Source organism: Papio anubis, chromosome X (genome assembly GCF_008728515.1).
Source record: "Papio anubis isolate 15944 chromosome X, Panubis1.0, whole genome shotgun sequence".
Classification (NCBI taxonomy): domain Eukaryota; kingdom Metazoa; phylum Chordata; class Mammalia; order Primates; family Cercopithecidae; genus Papio; species Papio anubis.
The window spans coordinates 71,597,020-71,612,503 of record NC_044996.1 but is presented as its reverse complement, the minus strand read 5'-3'; the positions used below and the strand labels follow the sequence as shown (position 1 = coordinate 71,612,503).

At 40.8% G+C, this 15,484-nt stretch overlaps 1 protein-coding gene across 4 annotated transcripts in view; it reads right to left on the bottom strand.

The window, feature by feature from the left end:
* BRWD3 (bromodomain and WD repeat domain containing 3) overlaps positions 1 to 12,254 on the bottom strand; it is a 136,124-nt gene extending 123,870 nt beyond the window's left edge. For 3 of the 4 annotated variants that reach the window (XR_004180854.1, XM_031660963.1, XM_031660964.1), the window contains exons 1-4: positions 11,833 to 12,158; positions 11,639 to 11,697; positions 11,406 to 11,435; positions 10,932 to 10,991 (exon numbers count right to left, since the gene is read on the bottom strand). Coding sequence is in view for 3 of the 4 variants with exons in the window: in XM_031660963.1 (XP_031516823.1) it covers positions 10,932 to 10,991; positions 11,406 to 11,435; positions 11,639 to 11,697; positions 11,833 to 11,863 (180 nt within the window). In the remaining variant the exon portion in view is untranslated. Of the gene's footprint in view, positions 1 to 10,931; positions 10,992 to 11,405; positions 11,436 to 11,638; positions 11,698 to 11,832 lie in introns of all 4 variants that reach the window. The other variant, XM_003917932.3, reaches the window with a different exon arrangement.
* Positions 12,255 to 15,484: the final 3,230 nt, after the last annotated feature.

Sequence of the window (15,484 nt, the reverse complement as noted above, 5' to 3'; positions counted from 1 at the left end):
TAAATGAGGTCTATATATTCAGCAAATACAATTTACTCCTAACTATCCCTTTAAAGACTTGTACAATAAACAAGTTTGATTTTCACTCTATACAATAGAAAACTGCTTTGATTTCAGGTCAAGGGTGGCTCGCCTGTAATCCCAGCACTTTGGGAAATGATCGGCTGGATCACTTAGGTCAGGAGATCGAGACTATCCTAGCTAACACGGGTGAAACCCCCCGCCTCTACTAAAAATACAAAAACTAGGCCGGCGAAGCGGGCGGGCTCTATAGTCCCAGCTACTCGGGGAGGGGCTGGAGGCAGGAGATCGGCGTGAAACCTCGGGGCGGAGCTTGCAGGTGAGCTGGAGATCCCGCCACACCTGAGTCTGGCGACAGAGCCACAGACCTGGGCCTCAAAAAAAAAAAAAAAAAAAAGAAAACTGCTTGATTTCTAAGCAGTTACATGAAAATGTCCTTTTCTCTAAAATCAATAAAAATCTGATTGTATGGCTGGGTGCGGTGGTTCACCCCTGTAATCCCAGCACTTTGGGAGGCCAAGGCGGGTGGATCACGGGGTCAGAAGATCGAGGCCATCCTGGCTAACACGGTGAAACCCCGTCTCTACTAAAAATAAAAAAAATTAGCTGGGCATGGTTGTGGGCGCCTGTAGTCCCAGCTCCTCGGGAGGCTGAGGCAGGAGAATCACTTGAACTCGGGAGGCAGAAGTTGCAGTGAGCCGAGATCACGCCACTGCACTCCAGACTGGGCGACAGAGCGAGACTCCACCTCAAAAATAAATAAATAAATAAATAAAATATGATTATAACACTAGAGAAACAGATTCGATCAAAATAATGGCAATAACAATCTTTTGAGTTTAAACATGATAGCTAGCTTCTCCTTCAAACCACTTTAGCAGGCTTCCAAACTATATCGATGTAGTTCTTAAAATGTTTCTTCTAAATCAAACTTTAGGTCTTATAAGGGTAGTTAACTGCTTACTTGAATCCATTTGCTTTTCATAAAAGCTGGAACTTTTTAAAGGTGATCTTTTCAGACATAAGAACTCTTACCTACCCTGAATTTTTTTTTTTTTTTTTTTTAATTTTTTTTTTTTTTTTTTTTTTTTTTTTTTGAGACGGAGTCTTGCTCTGTCGCCCAGGCTGGAGTGCTGTTTAAATAAATCTATATTGTTATATAATGGCCTATAAAATTAATGTCTTAATATTATAAATCACTCTTTTTGTTTAAAGCTCAAACATTCTAATTTCAGTCATTTAACTACATTTATCTCTCTGGAATATAATGGCCAACTCGGAACAGTTAAGTGCTCTGAGGCTTGCAGAAGAAAAACATTCTCTATAAACAAAGTTTAAGTGTATAATACGGGGGAAAAAAAAACAGAGTATAATACGAGGCCGGGTGTGGTGGCTCATGCCTGTAATCTCAGCACTTGGGAGACAGAGGCGGGAGGATCACTTTGAGGCCAGGAGTTCCAGACCATCCTGGGCAACATAGTGAGACCTCCATCTCTACTAAAAAAGGTTTTTGTTAAGAGTATAATTCAAACTTCTGTATTATTCTATAAAACAGCTCTAAAAGTTAAATTATAGAATCTCTGAAATGAAAGGATCCCTATGTATAATCAACCTAACCCCACACCTCACAGAAGAGAGAACAGATCCAGAAGTAAAGTGCCTTGTCCAATTGTTACAATGAAACAAGACAGGAATCTGGGTTTCTCTGCCCACTGCTCTTTCTACTACTGTCCCCTTAAGGCAGTTGAAAAATTGATGATAGAGATCATTAACACAAAGCTGCAAAGCAATGAGAACTGTAAATCTGAATAAACTGAAAGACATTAAATTAACCCTAGATTATAAACCTTCTTGATAGTTAGACTGGCTGACCTAAAGAGCAAATCTAATAACTGAATTACCATACTTCAGAATCATTATGACAACTGAGAAAACCAGAAAACTCACTGAGATGATACTATTCATCATAATTAGTTAAAAGAAATCCAGCTGGGCACTGAATAAAACGTGAAAGGTAGCGAATCTCAGGAGGCCAGAACTGCACCAGGAGCTACATTTGAAATACTAATTTTCAAACAGCAAAAGTATTTGTTTACCCTGGCTTTTAAAAATAATAGTATCAGACAAGTAACTCTAAAAAACAAATATAGCAGAGAATAAGCTATTTGTTTTCCAAGACTGTGGCTACAGAAGCTAAATGAAGAAGCAAACTGGGATTGCATGCTCAAAAAGTAAAATGTAACATTTTGCCTGGGATTGATTGATTCATTTAGAGGACAGAACAGGCATATACAAAAGTTAGTCACGTAATATTTTGCTCTTTAGAGACAGAAAACAAAATGGATTTTGAAAAATACAGCAAAGCTTTATATCAATGTAAGTGTACTACAGAGATAAGCAGGGTACTTTGAAGTCTGAGAGCCTGGATTATTCAGGCTCTACAATTTACTAGCTGTTACTCTTTTTTGGTAGTATGATCTAGTAGAGAGACTGATTTGAATCTTTGCAGCATCCCCAGTTACTACTTATGTGACCATAGGCAAAGTTTCTTAGCCTCTCAGCCCGAACTTCCTCATCTGTAAAAGAGTAATGATAACTATCTCCTAAAATTCGGTTAGGACAAACACAGTCATTCACTCATGCATTCATTCAGCCATTTAAAGTATAGGAAAGCAATGGAAAGATTAAATCGCTGCCCTAAGGGAACCCATAGTCTCAGAGGAGCAAACAAAATAGTAAGTAGAAACAAATTAAAGCTGCAAGTGCCCAGAGGTCAGTACAGAGAACTAAAGAAGCAAAGAAGTAAGGTACACCTAATTTTGCGTAGAGGTTTAAGGGTTCATGTCCAGTTTCACCCTTGAAAAATATATGAAAAGTTCACAAGACAGAAAGAGAAAGGAGGGCATTCCAAACAAAGAGAAAGGCACCCCAACCCAGTAAAATTTTGCATGGTAGCTAGCGCATAATATATACTTATTAAGAAGGCCTTTTTTTTTAAATGAAAAACCCCAGGGTACAGTGGCTCAGGTCTGTAATCCCAGGAGGACCGCTTGAGCCCAAGAAATCAAGACCAGCTTGGGCAAAAAAAAAGTGAGACCCCGTCTTTACAAAACATAAAATTATTAGCCAGGCATGATGGTGCACGCCTATAGTCCCATCTACTCAGAGGCTGAGGTGGGAGGATCGATTGAGCCCAGGAGGTCAAGGCTGCAGTGAGCCATGATCCAGCCACTGCACTCCAGCCTGGGTAACAGAGTGAGATGTTGTCTCCAAAAATATATATATATATATATATATATATAGAAATACTTGTACCAAAAAAAAAAAAAAAAAACAAGACTGGAAGAAAACATAAAAAATTAACTGGTTTTTCTCTTTGCACATAAAAGCAAACATAAAAAAAAACTGGGTTTTCTGTTTTTCATGTCTACAATAACCTAAATCAAATGCTGTGTTTTAATGGTTGCTGAATTTGAAAGAGAAGTGAAAAACCGGGCAGGAAAAAAAAAAGAAGACAGCAGGCAGGCCTTTCTCTAGTCGCACTTACAAAATGTTAAAACTTCCTATCACTCTCCTTTGAAAATGCTAATCATTATGCAGAGCATTTCTTTTTCTTTTTATTAGTTGTAAGATTTCCTCAAGAAAGAGACAACCAGAAGCGACCCTCCTAGGGTCAAGTATTCTCTGGATTATACTATCTCAAGAAAGCACTTAAAAGCACTATAGCCTGAGGGTAGATGAAATTAAGACAAGGACAGGGGACCCACCCACATTCTAGTAGGTGCTCAGCAAAGTCCAACAAAAGAACTCAGTACCAACTAGCAGATAAAATAAACCAAAAATACATATACCATGTTTCTAAGAAAAGTTAAGAAAACTGAACAAATAATTGACACTCAGCTAACTGTAAAGCACAATGGCACATACTAAAGGGCATGAGAAAACATCTTTTTTTTTTTTTTTTTTTTGAGACGGAGTCTCACTCTGCCACCCAGGCTGGGGGGCAGTGGCCAGATCTCTGCTCACTGCAACCCCCACCCTCCAAATTCAATGGATTCTCCTGCCTCAGCCTCTAGAGTAGCTGGGATTACAGGCGCCTGTCACCGAGCCTGGCTAATTTTCTGTATTTTTAGTAGAGAAAGGGTTTCATCATCTTAGCCAGGCTGGTCTTGAACTCCCGACCTCATGATCCACCCACCTAGGCCTCCCAAAGTGCTGGGATTACAGGCATGAGCCACCGAGCCCAGCCGAGAAAACACCTTAAACAGGGTAACTTAAAATACGAGTAAATAGGCCAGGCGTGGTGGCTCATGCTTGTAATCCCAGCACTTTGGGAGGCCTAGGTGGGCTGATCACTTGAGGTCAGGAGTTCAAGACCAGCCTGGCCAACATGATGAAACCCCATGTCTACTAAAAATACAAAAAATTAGCTGGGCGTGGTGGTGCATGCCTGTAATCCCAGCTACTCTGGAAGCTAGGGCAGGAGAACGGCTTGAGCCAGGGAAGTGGAGGTTGCAGTGACTGCCACTTCACTCTAGCCTGGGTCACAGAGCGAAACTCTGTCTCAATAAACAAATAAATCTCAATAATATATAGAAAATAAATTCAGGATACAATCAGAAGGGTTGAGAATCCCTGCAAGACATCTGAAAGACTCACAATAAACTTCCTATTTGTTTTTTAAAAAAGTGAGTACTACACCTATGCAAATTACACTAAATATCTTTTGACATACATTCATGTTTGTGTTAACACAGACACAGCTCACTCATTCTGAGTTCAATTCTGACCCTAACATTTTAAATATTCTTTTTTTATAGTACTGTTTTATATGCCCCTTACTTTATAAAAATATTAAGGGCCAGGAATGGTGACTCATGCCTGTAATCCCAACACTTTAGGAGGTCGAGGTGGGTGGATCACTGGAGGTCAGGAGTTCAATGCTGGCCTTGGCCAACATGGTGAAACCCCATCTCTACTGAAAATACAAAAATTACCCAGGCCTGGTGGTGCACGCCTATAATCCCAGCTACTCGGGAGACTGAGGAAAGAGAATCACTTGTACCTGGGAGGCGGAGGTTGCAGTGATCCAAGATAGCGCCACTGCACTCCAGCCTGAGCGACAGAGCAAGACTCCATCTTAAAAAAATAAAAATAAATTTTAAAAAATTAAGAAAATTAGGGGGTGATATTTCATCAACTAAGAAAATATAACATCTGTGGTCATAGTTCTCCAGATTTCCATGCTGGTTGTTCGGTCTCTCTATCCCTAATTTTAAAATGTAGTGAACAATTCATTTGCACAGCATTTTACAATTAACAAAACGCATTCTTTCACCTTTAACTAACTTGTTCCCCACAACAAATGGGAAATTTTCATTTTATAATTGAGGAAATTCAATCTCTGAGAGCTTAAGTAATTTCCCTAGGGTCACTCAACAAGTAAATACTAAATATTTACTAAATACTAAATATTAGGGACTTTTCTACTACTCACAAAATCCCACGTAAGAAATGTCAAGCAAGGTCATCTCTAAATTATGACACAAACACTAAACTGCCTTTTTAGAATACTATTTTGCTGCCTACCAAAAGGAAAGTGTTCATTAATCAATCAGTAATCAACATCAGTAGTAAAACAAAAACTAAAACACAGGAACTAAAACTAATATTCAAATGTGACAAAGATGCTCAGGGCAAAATTTCATTAAGGCAAATTCACTGAATCCAAAGTATTAGTTAGTCCCTAACACCAGCTCTCTTTACTTTCACAATATCTCATTTGTACTGAGATACCAGTTATCCTAAGATTAATGATAAATCTCCAAAAGGATTTTAAATCATTGAAAGTACGTTCCTTAGAGCCCATATGTGGAAAAAAAAATGCCAAGGATCAATCTAGACAAATAACTAAAGCCAACATATTTCAGAAAGCACGTGGTGGCTCAAGCAAGTCAGTAGTCAGGAGTAGTCAGGAATACTGATTTCCAGATATTGACCTCTATCTGTCATAATACCTATCAGTTAAGCATTATATGCACAATACACTGCACTGGGGTTGAGCAGAGAATGCTTTTTGATATCCCATGATGCATCCTATTCTTCCTAACTATGGCTATGTCCACACGGCAGTTAATAAATCACACATGCTTAAACTGCTTCCACACTTATAGATGCAATAACTATGCTACCAGCACTCAAAGATCATTCTGCTGTTCTCATTGACAATTTAATATATTATTAGTAATTGGAGAACAACAGCTGGTTAAGAAAAGAATACAGGTATATCTGGAATTTACATACAGTGTTTTAAAGTAATTGGTGAGGATCAAATGAGACAATGTGAAAACACTTTTGAACTTGAATGTGTTATATGCAGATGCAAGTTCTTACAACAACATATAATCATAGATGTATGTATACTTTTTAAGGACAATAACAAACAATCTTTATAAAAGTTTTTTCATAAAAAGCATAAAATTACTTCTAGTATTTTGCATATAAAATGAGAGTAATACAATTTATGTCATTCCAAATGTAAGCACTAACTGGTGCTTTCAGTTTTACAGATGAAAATGCAAAATAAATGTAAAACTATATACCACACCTAAACATATTTATAACTTTGGTTCAGTCTTTTCTTTTTTTCTTTTTTTTTTCAGACAGTCTCAGTCACCCAGGCTGGAGTGCAGTAGTGCGATTCCAGCTCACAGCGACCTCTGCTTCCAGGGCTCAAGCATTTCTCATGCCTCAGCCTCCTGAGTAGCTGGAATTACAGACATGAGCTACCACACCCGGCTAATGTTTGTACTTTTAGTAGAAACGGGGTTTCACCATGTTAGCCAGGCTGGTCTTAAACTCCTGACCTCAAGTGATCCGCCTGCCTCAGCCTCTCAAAGTGCTGGGATTACAGGCATGAGCCACCACACCAGGCCCTGGTTCAATCTTACGATAGGAGTCTCCTAAAAATGATTTTAAAATCTTTGTAGTTTTTAAAAAGTTTCCAAATCACCATTTCAATATATAAAACTTACAGATTAACAAGAACTGTTCATTTAAATACACACAACCCTGATTACTCTGTTGTCCCCAATAATGCTCCAAGGCGGAAGCAATAAATTAGCCAACAACTCAATAGGGTCACCACAAATGAAAGGACGTCTGTATTATTCAAATTATCTACCTTAAGAAGAATTGCAAGAAGCAAATCTAATTCTATTATATGGTAACAGCCAACTAGGAAGCAGAAAATAAAGGGCCCAGACCAAAATTCAGAAACAATCACAACTTCAAAATTTTCCCTCTATTATTACTTAAAATTCTGGAAAATTGAGAGTGTTATATTTTAAATGCCATATTCAAAAACCTTACAGTTCAACATAAACTGACCAAGAAGCTTCATGTACAGATTCTTTTTTAAATGACATTTCAGATCAGGATACGTCAATACTTAACTGCCAGCAGCTTTAAGAAAAAAGCACCTTCCTTTGTGTTCAAAATTACGAGTAAAACACTAAACACTAAATCAGACGACCGTTTCAGAAAACAGAAGGCAAGGATTTCTAGAATATGTAGTTTAGTGTAAACACGGAATCATATGATTGTTTCAGAAAACAGAAGGTAAGGATTTCATTACTACTACTAATAGTAATGAAATGTTGAAGAAATCCAATTTATCATTACCTTAATATTATTCTGGATAAATTAAGTATTAATGACAATCGGTTCAAATGCAAGTATACATATGAACAAAAAGGTAGGATTTTTGTCTCGTATATGCAGTATACGTGGCCATGCAACCCCAATTTACTATGTTGATATCCTAGTTAACACTTCATTGAACATTTGTCTTCTTTCCTTTTCATACCTCAATACACCTTAAGTTTGTAGTACTGTTATATAATGTAATATTCCAGATAAATCAAGATGATACTATTTATTAATATTTTGCCCTAAATTTCAATCCAAAACATGCAGCTAAATCAAGGACCACACTTTATAAATCCATCATTCCAATAGCAATTTAAAAAATACCTACCCCAGGTGGGGCACGGTGGCTCACGCCTGTAATCCTAGCATTTTGGGATGCTGAGGTGGCCAAGGTAGACGGATCGTGAGGTTGAGAAATCAAGACCATCCTGGCCAACATGGTGAAACCCCATCTCTACTAAAAAATACAAAATTTAGCTGGGCATGGTGGCGTGCACCTGTAGTTCCAGCTACTTGTGAGGCTGAAGCAGGAGAATCGCTTGAACCTGGGACACGGAGGTTGCAGTGAGCCAAGATCCCGACACCGCACTCCAGCCTGGCGATAGAGCAAGACTCCATCCAAAAAAAAAAAAAAAACCTACCCCAAGAAAAAGTATCCCATCTCTTCTACAAAGAAGCCACTCAAAATCAGCTCAGCTGTGAAATAATTTTAATCAACAATATTACTGACAAAACTAGCAATCAAACCAACACTGCACATTCCCTTCTCAGCCACTACACGTCTGTTCAAATTATCACTCAACCCTGCCCATCTTCCCTTACAAAGAAGTCCATAGACATGTAAAAGAAAACCATAGTATCTAAACTATAATGTTCAAACAATAGAAGAAACTCTGTGTACATAAAAAAATAAGAAAATATAAAAACAGAAAATATTTAAAAGATAGATTAAAATTGAGTATATGTAAGAATTAACCATTTTTTTTAATTCCTTAAAGGTCAAGCCTCACCAGTAATGAAAAAAAGCTACCTAAGTCAACCAAGAGCTACTGACATCTATTAAATATTAAAGAAACCGAATGATTTAAAACTATTAAAAAACTCACTCTAAATACCTAGATTATGACATTATAAATTCGTACAGTCTTCTGGAGAGCAAACAATATATGACAAGAGCTATAAAACTCATGAGACCCTTTGAACTGGTAACTCCACTTTAGAGAATAAAGTCCAGGAAAATAACTGGGGGCAGAAGGGATAGGGGAGAAAGTGAAAAGCAGAAAAAGACCACCTAACTATGCAAAGTTATTAGTAAAATAAGTCTGGAAGTAGCTCAAATGCTCAGCTGGAAGCTTGGTTCAAATTATATAGTACCTTAAATACAACTGAATTTTTTCTTACCATTAAAATAATGATGAGTATTCAAATACACAAGTACATTTTTCAATGTTAAGAAAAATATGAAGCATAAAATGGACACTGATCACAATTATGTAAAAATATGTCTTTACAATATGAGGAAAAGTCTAGTAAACTGGGTGGTTGGGGTTTTTTTGGTCAGGAGACTCTATTTTTTAATTACTTTGATTTTCATTTCCTTTTTATCACCGTCAAGTTAGTTTCAAAAAAGCTTTTTCCTTTTAATCTCCTTTGTCACTTACTTAAAAAAACACATATAGGCTGTGAGAGGGACAAATGTAAAGGAAAACATTTTCAATACACCTCAGTATTGAAACTATATACAAAAACCTGTAACAGTCATTAAGTGTTAAAACATATTAGTGGGCATTGTTGTTTTTGCCTCTTTTAGGGGGAGGGAAAGACTTAAGTCCAACAGAAAGACTGACTACAAATTAACCTGGCAGTACATGAAGTTTTTCAAAACTAATTTTTCTCCATCTGAGAAATTGTTACTAATAATAGTACAGATGGTCGAGTTTACCCTTATCACAATTATACCATTTTCTGTGACTTGCAAAATATAAGAAAACTATACAATCGGTAGACTTGATAAAAATGTGGCCTCACTGTTATAATATAAACAAAAATAACAAAATGAACACTAAAGCAATTTAAATATAGTCCTATTGCAAGCAAATTTTAAATCATTTATATTTAGAGTCTACCATACACCTCCAACTTTAACTTTAACTTTGTCCGATTTTCCTCCACTTGGATCTTATTTGAAGGAAAGATAGCTGAATTTAGATTTTAGTAACATCATTCCTTTCTCCTTTCACTACCCTCCAATGCACTGTGGCAGCAGCTAACACAAGGGAACCTCCCCCGCAAAATAAAAAGGATCACCTGTTTTTGTGTGTCAATGCTGAATACAAAGTATATTTATACTATGAATTATATTTGCAGAAGAAACAACTCAGACAATCCAATGCCTTTGGTCCTTCACTAAAGTATATTCCATTTTCAAATATGTCCATTGTTGTCTCCCTGTAAACCCAAAATCATGTTTCACCAATTCTCAAAAAGTGATAACTCAGTTTTTATTTAGTGAAAACGGGTCTATGAAAATGCGACTTAACTGGTGATTGAATGAGCTTATAAAATCAGAGATACATAACGATTATGCTTTTACTCAGTAGACCATAACCTAACCGGCAAAATTTGAAATTGGCTTGACGTTCCTTATTATTTTTAATTATGTCGTTTTACCTAATCCCTGGTCCGTCAATTCCCCTCCAGAGCCCCTTCCTCCCACGCCTCCCCCTTAACCCCCCCCCGAAAAAAAGACCAAGCCTGGCCTTAGTTCCCGTATTTCAGGCCAGGACCAACCAGAAACCAGTTTTCTTCCACTAATCCGGAACTCCGGGCTGTTACCAACGCTGTCATTGGCCAGCGTCAGACCTTAGTACGTGCCCCAAGATAACCCCTTGGTTTCTCTCCCTTTTCCGCCTACAATGGGCCTTCCCCAATGTTTGTAACATATTCATAATCCACAACACGGCACCTCTGATAATCAACTCACATTCTTCAAAGTTTTCGGGTGGAAACAAGCAGGGCCAAGGGGAGGGCAAGGTACCCTTTTTCCGACTAGCAGGGATGGGGGAAGGGGCAGTCGTTCTTTGGCTCTGCACTGAGCTCTAGAACCTCGTCGGCTGAGAGGTGGGGAGCGGGTTGGGGGTACAAGGTGGGGAGGGAGTGGTGAAAGAGTTAGGTTAAGTTGAAATGAAAACTTTACTCACCAGATCCTCGAAGCTTCTTCGGTGCTCTTTCCCCTCCCAATCTAAGCGGCGCGGAATCAGCTGGGGGCCGGACGAAAAGAAGGGGGGAAGGGGGGGGCAAATGATGAAGGAAAAGCCTCCGCTCCCCATCAACTGGACCCAACCTGTGTCCCAGCCTCAACACTTTAGCGTCTTTATTTCTCTCGGCCTGATAGCTATTGGCTCAGAGCTAGACGAGTATATGGGGGGGGAAGGGGGGCCGCGGAGAAGGAAATCCTGAAAAACCGCCTCCCACAAGCATAAAGCGGAGACGAGTTAAGACCCCAGCGTTGTCTGCCCCTTTTGAGGGAAGAAGCCAATTCACCCCGGTGACAACAGCAACGGGTACCCAGATCGAAGCCTCTATCCCGGCCAGTCTTCCGCCCCTGACTTGCCCTCCCCTTCTCCTCCAGTCTCACCTCAACCCTCCCCACCCTTCCCGAAGGGGCTCCGTACCTGATGCTCCTCGAGCTCCTGCACTAGCACCTGAGCAAAAGGGAAACACAGATATGAGGAGCAGCTCGGGCCAACAACCCATTCCTCCCTCCACACTTAAAGCCCAGCCGCTGACTGTTTGAGTAGTCAAGGCCGGCCTATCCCTCACCCTCAGCGGAACTGCTCGTCCCGCTGCCTCGATTTCCCCACTGGGATCATTCACCACGACTCCCAGATCTCTTTCTTCCCCTTACCTGAGCGGATTTGTTGCAGGGTCCAGACTGCAAGAACCTAGCGATCAGGTAATACAGCTCTAGGGAAGAAGGGGGAAAAGAGGTTGAGAGGGATGAAGAGAAGAGAAATAGAAGCTTTTTCAAAAGAAACTGACAGCCTTCGCGCTAAGCCCCCATTCCCTTAGCACCCCCCACCCCCCGACACAGCTACCCACCGGCTTCGATCTGGGTAGGTGCCGCCGCCATCCTTTTCCCGAGGGGGTTTGGGGGCTTCGCTCCGGAGGGGCTGGCGGGGGCGGGTGGGGGCGCTGCCTCTATTGTGGTGAAGCCCCCATGCCCGGGAGTCCCGCCGCTTCCGCCGCACTCCTCGTCCTAGTTTCGCTCTCTCTCGAATTCATCGCATCACGTTTCGACCCATAGATATTCTAGCCCAAGAGCTGAGGAGGCGGAGGAGGAAGGAGAGAGAGGAGAGGGAGAGGGAGAAGGAGAGAGTGAGTGAGAGAGACAGAGAGAGAGAAGAGAGAGGGAGAGAGTACAGAGAGAGAGAGAGAGAGAGAGAGAGAGAGACGCGGGGGGGGGGGGGGGGGAGAGAGAGAGAGAAATAGACGGAGCGAGAAGAAGAGGGAGGAGCCGAAGTGGCGAAGAGGTGGGCGGGGGCAAAGGGGGTGGAGAGAGGGGAGGGTAAAAATGGTGATAGGGTTTTGCAGTGCTCATAGTTCCCCGCTAGAGGCACTAATACAGCAGCCGAGCCTAGACTCTCCCGGAGCCCAATGGTTGCTTAGCTACAGCTCTGGGAAAGAGGGGGAGGTGCTAACTGACGGCCGACGCTCTGGCAGCCGTCTTGGAACTCTGTGGTGGCATTCGCGTCTGCGAGCTCCGGAGTGACTTGCCCTTCCTGTGAAGGCAATCCGGCCCTTTCCGGTGGAGGACCCTTCCCCCTGGGTTGATCCTGAGGAACTTGAGAGAAGGTGTTTTGACTCGACTCCTTTCCCCTTTTTCCTCCCGGCACCAAAGCGGTTTTATTTGTTTGTTTACACTCTACCCCGTGGAAAGGCGGCTAGCTGGCTAAAGGGTTTTATGCCTGGGGGAGGATAAGAGTCGCTATTTGGTCGTGACTTGTTTCTGTTTAAAATTAGTAGTAGTAGTAGTAGTAGTAACCAAATGAAAATGTTGTACTTACCAGTCAAAAATGCGGGGCTTATATTGTTAGAAGACCACTTAAAATGCTCCCGGATTCTGACAAGTATTGCATGAGAAATTTGCAGTCAACCGTGAAGCATGTTCCCCCTTCTGAAAGTTTAACACGTGCCGTATCTATCCCATTCCTACAGGGTAATTTCCTATTGTGTTTTCAAATACTACTGAAGTACTTTAACCAAGAGTTTTCAATAATCTTTCTGTATTTTTGCCTATCTCTATGCAAGGTTTCAATAGTTTTCTACAGGTTCGGGACTACACTGTTTAATATATAACCCCAACTCTTGGTACCGCACTGACCTTCAGTATTTGGTTGCTGAAATCTTCAGTGATCAAAGGGGTTGGTATGATAATTGACACAGATTAGTAAACTAGGTCCTTTTCTTCCCTACTTTCCCTTAACATCCTGTCCTCACCGCACTCCCTCACCTAAACCTGATGATACTAGAAATGCATTTTAAGTTGCATGTATTATTTACACTGAAATATTCCAATTTGAAGGTTCATCTAAATTTAGGACTATATTCTTGGGAATTGGGTTTCCTCACTCAGAGCTCTGCCATTGACCACAGTGGGCCTTGAATTTCTAAGCTGACCAAACTTAGCCTAGGTTGATTAGCTCTCACTTGTAATTTTTTTTTTTTTTCCTCAGAAAGCAATAACCACAGGAGGTAATTGTGAAGTGATAGGCTTATCTTTGGTTGTTATTGCTATGCAACTTGACAAAACAAATACGAATAATTGGTAAAACAAAATGATACAAAAAGATACATGAGACCCAGACAACTTATTGCAAGTAGTTTGGCAAAATACCAGACTAAATACTTTTATAGTTCAAGTATAATGTACAGGTTGAGTGTTCCTTATCTAAAGTGCTTGGGACCAGAAATACTTTGGATTTTGGACTTTTTCAGATTTTGGAATATTTGCATATACATAATGAGATATTTCAGCTATAAGACCCAAGTCTAAATGTGAATTTTATTTGTTTCATTTATACCTTATACACATAGACTGAAGATAATTTTATATAATATTTTCAATAACTTTGTGCATGAAACAAAGTCTTGACTGCCTTTTGACTGTGATCCTCCACTTGAGGTCAGATGTGGAATTTTCCATTTGTGTCATCATGTTGGCACTCAAAAATTTTGGATTTTGGAGCATTTTGAATTTTGGGTTTTTAGATTAGGGATGTTTGACCTGTATGTAACAGTTAACACTTAACAAGCCATTATCATCTCCTAAGCACTTTTACGTGCTTACCTCATTTAATCTTTACAATGACCCTAGGAGACAGGTTCGATTGTTATTCTCATTTTACAAATGATAAAAATGACTATGACTTTGGTTCACTCACAGCCTGTGAACCTCATTCCTCACCTGTAAAATGTGAATAATAAATAGTACTTGCCATGTCTACTTCAAGGAATTGTTATAAAATTCATGTGAAAATATATTTGTGTACTCTTTCAAAATTTATGTGGCGATTCCATGATCGCCTGTGTATCAGTCTGAGTTCATTCAGGAGGGAAAAAGCCCATGATCATTTGAATAAGGGAAGTTTAAGATAAATAATTATTAATGATAACAGGAAATTGGAATGATGAGGGCTTAGCTAGCAAGAAGTAAAGAGAAGTAAAGAAGTAGGCCGGGCCGGGCCGTGGCTCAAGCCTGCAACTCCCAGCACTTGGGAGGTCAGACGGTGGATCACCAGGTCAGGAGTTTGAGACCAGCCTGGCTAACACGGTGAAACCCCGCTCTACTAAAAATACAAAAAAACTAGCCGGGCTTAGGTGGCGGCTACTGTAGTCCCAGCTACTTGGGAGGCTGAGGCAGGAGAATGGCGGAACCCGGGAGGCGGAGCTTGCAGTGAGCTGAGATCCGCCACTGCACTCCAGCCTGCTGGGCGACAGGATGCAGACTCACCCCAAAAAAAAAAAAAAAAAAAAAGAAGCAGGCCGGGCGCTGCAGTTCAAGCCTGTAATCCCAGTGACTTTGGGAGGCCGACGGCTGGATCACCAGGTCAGGAGATCGAGACCATCCTGGATAACACGGTGAAACCCCCGCCTCTACTAAAAATACAAAACTAGTCAAGGACAGGGCTTCTGTAGTCCCAGCTACTCGGGAGGCTGAGGCAGGAGAATGCATGGAACCCGGGAGGCGGAGGCTGCAGTGGCCGGAGATCCGCCACTGCACTCCAGCCTGGGCGACAGAGCCAGACCTCACCCCCAAAAAAAAAAAAAAAAAGCAAAGAAGTAAAGAGAACTCAAATACCATAGATATAGCAAGTATGTAATAGTAGATATGATAGCCACCACTCCCCTGAACTGAGATGGCCACCCTCCACGTGCTACTCTGCCCTTAGCTGAGATCCAGACCTTCTTGGAGAGAACACAGCCAGTGGAGACTCACTCTACGGCCAGAAGATTCTGTATTTCCTTATGGGCAGAACTTGCTGAAACTCCAACCTCTGGAAATTACTGGAACTCTGCATTCTAGAACTTGCTGGAAACCCACCCTCTGCAATTAGCCTGCTAGAGTGCCTGAGAAGGATGTTCATAGGGAAGTATTTCAGCAGAGGAACTTTACTACAAAAACTGCAAGAGGGAGGGTGCCAGGGGAAGCTGCCTGATGCTGCCAAAACTGCAGCACAGAAGCCAACCACTG